Source organism: Vicia villosa, linkage group LG2 (genome assembly GCF_029867415.1).
Source record: "Vicia villosa cultivar HV-30 ecotype Madison, WI linkage group LG2, Vvil1.0, whole genome shotgun sequence".
Lineage (NCBI taxonomy): Eukaryota > Viridiplantae > Streptophyta > Magnoliopsida > Fabales > Fabaceae > Vicia > Vicia villosa.
Genome location: NC_081181.1, coordinates 74,392,425 through 74,403,150, shown reverse-complemented (window position 1 = coordinate 74,403,150; position 10,726 = coordinate 74,392,425). Strand labels below are relative to the sequence as shown.

At 31.4% G+C, this 10,726-nt stretch overlaps 1 protein-coding gene across 1 annotated transcript; it reads right to left on the bottom strand.

Moving 5' to 3' along the window:
- Positions 1–4,309: 4,309 nt before the first annotated feature.
- Positions 4,310–5,241, bottom strand: LOC131649377 (aquaporin SIP2-1-like). Its single transcript, XM_058919141.1, has 2 exons — positions 5,050–5,241; positions 4,310–4,468 (listed from the first exon to the last, which is right to left on the bottom strand). Exons 1-2 carry the CDS (start codon positions 5,239–5,241, stop codon positions 4,310–4,312), a joined length of 351 nt encoding a protein of 116 aa, XP_058775124.1.
- Positions 5,242–10,726: the final 5,485 nt, after the last annotated feature.

Sequence of the window (10,726 nt, the reverse complement as noted above, 5' to 3'; positions counted from 1 at the left end):
CAATCCTAATTTATTTAATAAAATATTAAATAGTTTTATTTTATTTTATCGCAATCCTTTGTCATTGATTAAACTGAACCTGTTAGACAAAAAAAGATTGATCTGATATACCAATAGATGTAGATTTTAGTTGTAGTAGGTTTTAGTTGTAGGTGGTAATAATTAATAGTGTTTTTTAATTAGAAGTTTGAAGAAAATGTCATTGGGAATATGTAGTTTTAGGTGATAATAATTAGTCTTCTTTTTTAACATTTGCAATTATTAATATTTTTTAAGAAATAATTGATCTACTATTATAATAACTACTATCATAATAAGAAAATCGATGTCTACCAAAATTAATTTCATGTCCAAGTTTAAACAAATATTTTAATCCGATTTGCATGCCTTCAATTGTCGTTTTTTATCATCAACTCATATTAGCATCATCAACTCATATTAGCATGCCTTATGTCTTTAATATTTGACAATATCTAAAAACAATCATTATTTCTTTTGCATGCTACAAGTTTTCAAATCAATTCCAATATCTAAAATTCATATAACTCTCTACCTTCCATACAATATCAACAAATATATAGTACCTTCACATAATTCAAATTCAAATAGAGGAATCAGTATAAAATAATTGTAAATAAACATACAAAAAGATTTTGTATAGAATTAAAAATTAAAAATTAAACGCATATAACACCTTTCAATGCGCATTATTGTATCTTTCCCATTGAAAATAGTTGACATTAATTCTAATTTATATTCATTTCTTTAATATCTATAAAAAAAAAAAATTTGACATTAATTCTAATTTATATTCATTTCATAAAATATATCAAATATAAAGAAAAAGTTGGTATATAAATCTTTTTTTGTCAAGATTATAAATAAAATTATAAGTTATTTTTTATTTAATAACTTATTTATTTTTGTTATTGGATATGCAATTTGAATTAAATATTTTTGCTGTTTTTATTCCATTACATTAGTATTTTTGATTCGGTATGAGTAGCTAACACAAATATGAGAAATTAACGACATATTTGTGATAAGTAACATTAATATTAATAATATACATCTTTTGTACAAATTTTTATTTGGTAAATCAAATTAAATATATATTTAAAGTTAAATCTCATAATGTGTTGCATTGAATTATAATATGTCATTTCATTATTTTTTGTTTCTTGACTTATATAGATGTTATAATTTTTTTTGCAATTTTTTATTTTGATAATTTAAATTTGCAATTTGAATCATGCTCATAAAAAGGCGGGTAGACATACTAGGGGTGAGAGCCCATAAAAATCGTTGATAATGTGCGTCTGTGAAAAAAAAAAGGCGGGTAGACATACTAGGGGTGAGAGCCCATAAAAATTGTTGATAATGATAGTACATAATAACTACATTATCTCAATATTTATTTATTTTTTTACTTTTATCAAGAACTATATTTTTTCAGACTTTAAATTGTGATCAACAATAATAATTAATTATCTCTACAAATTGATAATGTAAACAACTATAAATTGATAAATTAAATTAATATTGATATGATAATCATCATTGAAGAAATTATTTCGCTTAATTAATATATATTTTAATATAATTTTTTAACCATAACCATATTATATTTATTTAATATTTATACCGACTTTACGTGACCCGTGCGGGCGCACGGGTCCTTTACTAGTACTGTTTAATAGGAAAATACTTAGATGGACACAACCATACCACCTGTACTTACACACAACCAATCATATTTTTTTTATTAATTAAAATTTAAAAATTAAATTATCTCTCTCCTCTTTTATCTCAACCACCCCCATGATGCCAATTAAAAACGAAATTAATATTAAATAAATTTATATTCTCTCTCTTTTCATTGGTTGTGCCTAAAAAATTGGATTTAGGTTCGTGTCCATGCAAGTATTTCTCCTGTTTAATAATGAATAAAACAAATATTGTGACATCATTGAAGTATATTTTAACGTCAAGTTGTACGTGCATTGAAACTTGAAACTGTCACGGGCCAATTGAATGTTTGCGAACAGCTTTCATTTGAGACAAAAATGTTCAATGTGTCAGAAATAGGATTCTCCTCTTGTTGTTTTCTTTGTTCATGCTAGCACTATCTAGAAGCTTCAAACACTTTTTTTTACTGTATCTTTAAAATCTGGGTTTTTTAATCAGGTTAATGTGTTTTCCCAGAGACTTGTGTATTGTTCGCAATAGGGAGTGCCAATAAGAGAAGTTAGAAGACAAAAAGTAACTCCAATGCTACTTGTTTCACCAGGTTCCCCATAGTATCTATCACAATTAAAATGACAGTTTCTTCTTAGTTTATTGATTAGAGTTGGTCACGCTGAAATTACAGTTGCAACGTAATCTTTTGACACATATATGGAGTGTGTTATATCATGATAATGAACAAGGCCGTCACAAGTTTTTGGAGGCCCTGTGTAGATTAGCCGCAATTTAACCATAAAAAATTATTAGAGGCCCTATGTACTCATGATTTAACCTACCTGATATTTTATGAGGCCCTATTTAGCTATAGTTTAACTTTGGAAAATTTGAGGCCCTGTGCGGTAGCCCGCTTTGCACGCCCTCAAAGACGGCCCTGATAATGAACTAGTAACTAACCCGTGCGTGTGCACGGGTCCTGGTATGTGACGCGCATTTGTTTCAGATATATATTTTTTAATAGAAAAATGTCTGGTACCCGTTAAAAAATAATAATTGAATGTATAGAAATATGTCTGGTACCCGTGAAAAAATAATAATTGAATATATAGAAAAGTGTCTGGTAACCGTGAAAACCCGTGCGTTAACGCACGGGTTCTTGTGTGCGACGCACATTCGTTTTAAATGTAAATTTTTTATTAGAAAAATATATGGTACTTGTGAAAAAATAATAATAGAATGTATAGAAAAATATATGGTACCTGTAAAAAAAAAATATTGAATGCGTAGAAAAAATTTCTATACCTGTGAAAAAAATAATATGTGAATGTTTAGAAAAATGTTTGGTACCCGTAAAAAAATATTAATTAAATGTTTAAAAAAATGTCTGGTACTCGTGAAAAAGTAATAATTGAATGTATAGAAAAATGTTTCGTACCCGTGAAAATAATAATAATTAAATGTTTAGAAAAAAAAACCGATACACGTAAAAAATAATAATTGAATATATATAAAAGTATTCGATACCCGTGAAAAAATAATAATTGAATGTTTAGAAAAACGTCTGGTACCCGTGAAAAATAATAATTGTAATATATAGAAAAATGTCTCATACCCGTAAAAAAATAATAATTAGATGTATAGAAAAATGTCTGGTACCCGTAAAACTGGAATAAATTGAATAACTGTTGAGTCCTATCTACTAATGTTTTTTATGCTAATGTTTTTTAAAATCTAAAGTTATTAAAAAAAAAAAATTTAAAAATAAACAATTTTTTAGTTGGTTTATAAAAAATAAATTATAGTTTTATTCTTAACTTAAATAAAAGATAAATAATTTAGGTATATTATATTTATATTTTTTTGAAAATAAAAAATTTATTAAGATGATGGAGATTTCGAAGAACTTGAATTTTCCATTTATAAAATGTTTAGTGGAATTCCTAACACACAAACTTGATTTCATTCGAATCAAATAAAATTTAAAAAATACACCTTTAATTTCATTCTACATGTTTATGTATATTTCTGTCGGTGTCACCTTCTTAATTTTAGTTTGTTTCAACCTCATGTATCTTTTGTTTCCATTTACATTCTCTTTAATTTCAATTTATTTCTATATGCATCAAAATTATATTACTAATTATATAAAAATATATAAGAATATTAAAGATCTTATATAATACATAACACACTAATATGAAGAAACAACAAAAAGTACAGTAACACATAGCATAAGAGTGTTTTAATAGAAACTTTATGTAAAAAGTGATTGAATTTGCCATAGCATGAAAGTGTTTTAATAGAAACTTTATGTAAAAAGTGATTGAATTTGCCAAGCTACACGATTGAAAGAATAATAGATGTAGTTTACAATTGAGAATCTACATTTGAACTACACTATTGAACAGGCGGTATCACATGTTTCACATAGAAACTAAAAATAAATCTCAATAATTAATTTTAGATTGATCCATCTAGCACCCCATGTATAACCATGGGACCCAACTCATGCAATTAATTTTAGACAGTTGCAGCTGCAACTTCGCAAGTTTTTCTTGTCACCAAGGACTCGGTCTGGTTTGCGGCGTATTCATCATTGCTGCAGCTGTGTCGATATTATTTTTTATCATTCTGGCGATCTTGCATCCCTTTCCGGCCTACCAAAATTTGGTGCAGCACAGTGATGTTCACCATTCAGAAAAGGTGTATTTTCATCAACTTGAGACGTGCCAGCAGTGGAGAATTTAGACATGAGATTTGTCCCAACAGAATTGAGATTGAAGACCTTTTTCGGTATTTTAAATTCATGAATACTTTGGCAAGGAATTGAGCCTTCCAACAGTGCTGTAATTATCTTTCCTTCTGAAACTATACACTGGATTGTTGTTGGTTTACTTGCGAAGATGTTAACTCAGATAGCCGGGTTCTGGCAATTGAATGATCACCATGCGGTTGTTGCGATTTATGACGTTTAGCGCAGGATTGTTTTATGAATACAAATCTTCGTGCTCTAGCTTTCTTGGCCAAGTATATGGGGGATGTGTTATCCATTGTTGAAGTTAGTTGTTTTTATCTGTCTCATATAACAATGCAATAAGAAATTAAAGTAAAGGAAAACATTTCCATAGCTTCCATGAAAAGATAAAGATTTTTAAGAAGTAAGATATACATACCTGCAATTGGAATCAAGACAGCATCTCAAATGCAATTAAGAATAAACATGAACATTGGTTATCATAAAAAAAATGAAACATTCTAAACATTATATATACCACAAAGTAATTATGAGAGTTTATCCTTATGACAAATTCTGCTTTTGTAACTGGAAACCAGCATCCCCCCTGTGGAGTCTTGCATTCAAATAACCTGGGCAGGAATTCTAGAACCAATGCAGAAAAGGAAGTTATGAAAGTCTCCAGAAATAGCATCAACCAAAGTAGCAAGAGGATTGTTGGCACCACCATGAAAAAGCTTAGAAAGAAAAGCATAAAAGAACATGTTGGCTATGAAAAAAGAAAACTTCACAATCTCAGCAAGATAGGAATGAGAAAAGCTCATGTTTTTATTACGAATGATTTTAGAAGAACACCAGAGCATACCCACATGAAAGATAGAGCAAAATCTGATACAAGCAACTTTTTTCTTCCCATGGTGACACTACCACCGCCTCCCTACTTTATCTTGCTGGTGCATGCTATGATTTGAAGTCTGAGACTGCTGATTTGAAAGAGTATGTTGTTGAAGTTGCTGCTGTTGTGCACTGATGCTCCACTGTTGTTGATGCTGCTGCTGTAGCTGAGCCAGTTTCAACTACATATACAAAAATAAAAAAACTTTCAGAAGATGCAAATTATGAATTGTTGCTTGAACAACAGGACTACACTTATTCAAGCATTGAAGAGCTTTTCTACAATTAGGATCCAGCATCTAACATCTTAGACACTGGTTTAAAGGGCTGAGTAAAGCTCAACCCAAATTCAAGTATGGTATCAAAGGCTATCCTATATATGCATTGAACCACTCGCTATCGAACTAGTTTTTATAGTTGAGTTAGATCAAAAGAAACTTTAAGAGAATTATTGGCAGCACAGAGCGAAGAGCTATACAAACCTGGCATGGAGGCTCCCATTAATGAAATCAACTTGCCCGGGTAACGGTAAACTATTCAATCCTTATCATCAAGCTTAGAGGCCAATTCTGCAGTCTCGACTGTTGAGATACATTAATTTATATCACCATATTTCTCCATTATAGCCCTGCATTAGTATAATTTATGAGTCACTTAAATGTTTTCCACTCTATTCAACCCTGTGGCCTGAAATAATTTTTATTCATGATCATTTACCTAAGAATTACATTACAGTTGTTAATAAACACCAAGGCTTTTATCACAAGATAATTTTCACCTTATCTGACATGATTTTATGTGAAATTCAGTAATTGGAAACATCACTTCTCATAAGTTCAAGTAATTACACAGAGCATGTTTATGGAGAACTATTAGTCACATTTAGAAATTAATGGTTCGGAGTTTTGAATTCGTAACCATCACTGCATAAATAATTATCCAAAACAAATCAAACAATCTAGTATAAAAGAATAGAACCCCAACTGTGGAATGAAAATATTATCTTCACTGTCATATGAATCATCTTTCCTCGCAATACCGATAAACTTATAATTCTCACTAAGCATCGTCAACATCCATGGCCCTGCATAATTATGCTGTAACAAAAATCAGAAACCTATTTCATTATAAATAAACCAATGCATAGTTGAATGTTACTTGCTCAGCCTCGTGTCCGTAGCATAATTGAGTCCAAACCGCCAACGTATCAAAACATGATTGGTCACCGACGAGAGATATTCGATTGCAACATTATACGAAGAATGAGAAATAGAAAATACGAGAGGTTTAAAATGCTACCACGAGGTTTAAAATCCGTATTCAAAAACAGTTTGAGGTCTAAAAAAACTTAAAATTTAGATACCGAACGATATCACCTGCCTCCGTGAATAATTTGTAGTTGATTAAACCGGACTCGCCACTGCAAAACCAGAAAATTTTGGTGAAGTTCAAAACAATAACAAAGTAGAAACGAAAACAACTTCATTTGGAGAATCTAAAACAGAAAAGCTAAGAAAGTGATTGGTTTGGAACTTTCATCAAACACTTTGCAGGTTACCTGTTTAAACTCGAATATGCCACAAAACTAAAACAAATCATTTCCAAACATGAACATACCACAAATTCCATTATACATATACACCATTAAACACCGTTAAACAACAAAATACTTACACGAAGAGGAAGAAACCCTAAAGTATAATTTCACAGTAAAAAACCCTAAAATCTGCGCATATAAATAAAGTTTCAAAAAACCTACACATATAAACAACATCGCAAGAAAAAAAGAGAAATTTAAACCAAAACTCTTACAGATGCTTAACCGTCCTTGAGATAAAATCTCCAAACAGTTTAAAACAATTAGACCCAGATCTAAAATATAAAAAGTGAAGCTTTTCTTACCAAACTGCCGCAAATCTCCCCCTTTTTTTGCTTGAGCCAACACCATTAAACCTGAAATAACAAAAAAAAACTAAATCTAAATCTAAATCACTAAATCACCAAATCTAAGAAGAAGATCTGTTATGTAAAATCAAATATTTGTGAGTAATAACAAAGGTTGACGACGAAGAACAAATACCGTCGAAATCCGCTTTGTCCGAAAGTAGAAACCATCACATCAAAATTGTCGAAAACAGTTTGAAGAAGAAGAAGAACGATAGGATGGATGAGGAGAGAAAAATGAGGCAAATTTTGTGATTAAAGGAATTAGGGTTTGTTGTAGAAAGAGAGATGAAGAAAGAGAAGAGAGAGATAACAAAGATGTAGAGAGAGATAGAAAAGAGAAATGAGATGGTGGAAGTCGTTTGCTGTAGCATAGAATAGAAAGAGTAGGTATTCAAAGAATTGCAAAGAACACATCCACGTGGCAAGCCATATAACCAAAGGGGCATTCTGGTCTTTTCCAGAACATCTAACTTTCTTATATTGTAGATAACACGTTGAAACATTAGTTTGATGCTATTAAATTGAAACTTGAAAGTATATATTTTGTACTATATTTTACTTTAAAAATTCTATTTATAAATTATGTTTATTTAAAAATAATTTATTTAATTTATTTCTACAATTACATATTTTTCTATTTTTAATTTTTTTCTCACATGATTTTATTTTTTTTATTTCAATTATTTACATATTAATATTAATTTAAGTAAAGAAAAAAACTTTCATTATTATTTTGAGTCGCCCAAAGACTCAAAGAATTTAACGCCCAAATTAATGATAATCCACTCCACATAGTTTAAGGTGTAAAAGTCATGTCACGCGAAATGCTAGGTACACTTTTCACTATACTCATCTTGAATCTTGAACTGACTTAGGCATTTGAGAGCTAACCTTACATGTTCATCTTCTGACGCCGTATTAGAAATCAACACCACTGATTTGAGATTCCTAATCACCAACTTACGCATAATTATGGTTCTAGAACTGAACAGTGGTGTCGTATATGGGAAATGACTCCTAATTACAGCGAAAATGTCATAAATGGATCATTCTAGATCCAAACTCATAATCTAAACAAGAGTTACAAAATAATGGAGGTAGTTACCTCCAAGATCGCGCAAAAGGTTCCTAGTCAACCTTCCAATCTTGCATCAACTCAATTATTTGTCATCAACGCGGTCCTTACGGAGACAACTTCGAAGGAGCGGCAAACTCGTAACAGCTTCCGACGTAAATCCGCTATTGGAGTATCATTTCCACGTGGGGAAGAATCTTCGAACGATAAACGGGTTGCGCTAGAATTTCTAGATCGCAACGAAGTAAACCGAACTCTGAACGCAGAGTTACCAATGGTCTAAGTAGTTACGGCCGTAAATCATACGATACTTCATTGTGACGCAGAGTGATATAGGTAACTTGGGTTTACTCTATCACGTTTTATTATCGTCTCTATGATCCACAACATCGTCAGGACCAACAATGATCCCTCGTTAAAAAATCTCTTCAATCTGGCAATTTGACACTGAGTCAAGAAACGAAAATCAAAGTGCGCACAGACGTTTAAAAACGAGGAAGTTTTAGAATCTTAAATATGGGCTTACCAATGATAGTGGCAGTTTCTGACACTGACGAAAACACTTACAGAACGCCTCGTAGGAAATAAACTCCTTACAATAACTTTTGATCCGGTGCAATTTAACCACAAAATATCCGCATACCAGGGCCAGAAGTACAGGATAACAGAGACATTTTGACATTAGTAACTCTATAACTAACTCTCACAGAACATAAAATATTACACCGCCAATGAATGAGTATGAGGAGAGGGGCACCCCGGACTCCTAATAACATTAAAGTGAAACACCATCTAAGATACCTCTGAAGGATAGAAAAACATTTAGAAAGGGGGGTTTGAATAAGTGTAACTTTAAAAACTCTTAAGATAAAAACAAATGCACAATGATTTTTATCCTGGTTCGTTGTCAACAAAACTACTCCAGTCCACCCCCTTAGAGTGATTTACCTCACCTGAGGATTTAATCCACTAATCAATCTTAATTACAATGGTTTTCCACTTAGATACCCTCTAAGTCTTCTAGAGTATTCTGATCACAACTTGATCACTCTAGGAAACTAAATGCTTAGATACCCTCTAAGACTTCTAGAGAATCCGATCACAACTTGATCTTCTCTAGTTCCTTTACAAATGAATATAAATAAATTCTTGCAAGAGTTTTACAATGCTTCTTAATAAGCTATAATCACAAATGTAATATTTCTTTTAAGTTCTAAGCTTAATCTCACTAAGATATTACAAAAGTAATGTGAGGTTGAAGATGAAGTTTGAGCTTTTGATTCAACAGCGTTTCAGCAAGTTTGTAAAGGTTTGGTTACCTTGCTTCTGATCAGAACTTCATTATTTATAGGCGTTATGAGAAAGATGACCGTTGGGAGCATTTAATACGTTGCGTGTTCCGTACAGCCTTGCATTTAATGTTTCACTCTTTTGTCAACTACCTCGAGCCTTGCTTTTCCTGCTTTTACTGACTTTGCCTTTAATAGCTTCTAACGTTCCTTTTGTCAGTCAGCATAGCCTGTCATCTTGTACTTGCTTCTGATCTGATCTTTGTAGATATAACGTTTGAATATCAGAGTCATTCAGCTTGGTGCAGAGCATCTTCTTGTCTTCTGACTTTGAAGAGCTTCTAGGCGTGATACCAGAAGAACTTCAGTGCTTCTGCTTCTGAACTCAAGTTCTTCTGATGCTTCATAGACCATGTTCTGATTTTGCTTGATCATCTTCTGATGTCTTGCGAGATCATGTTCTGATGTTGCATACTTGAACCTTCTGAGTCAGTGCTTCTTGCGCTGATTTTGTGCATACTCTTTATATATTTCCTGAAATGGAAAATGCATAGAATTAGAGTACCACATTGTCTTATACAAAATTCATATATAATGTTATCATCAAAACTAAGAATATTGATCAGAACAAATCTTGTTCTAACAATCTCCCACTTTTTGATGATGACAAAAACATATATAATTGATATGAATTTGCAATCAGAATTTCAGATGACTAAAGACAATTACACATTTATAGCATAAGCATATAAACATAGTGTGTAAATATGTCTCCCCCTGAGATTAACAATCTCCCCCCTGAAATATATCAGAGCAATGCTAAGAAAATTATCAAAGCAAACTCTGGTTATTCTTAAACAGGAATGTGATCACTAAACATATGAGGGGAAAGAATGTATTAGAGAATATTATGCACGAGGAATATCAAAACATTTTTCCTTCTTGCTTCTGATCTTGAAGCAAGAAGGAAAAAATGTTTTTGATATTCTCGTGGCAGAATATGCATAAACATTCTTATCCCTCTCATATGTTATGATACACATTCTGTTTAAGAATTAACCAGAGTTTGCCTTTGATATTTTCTTAGCATTGCTCTGATATATA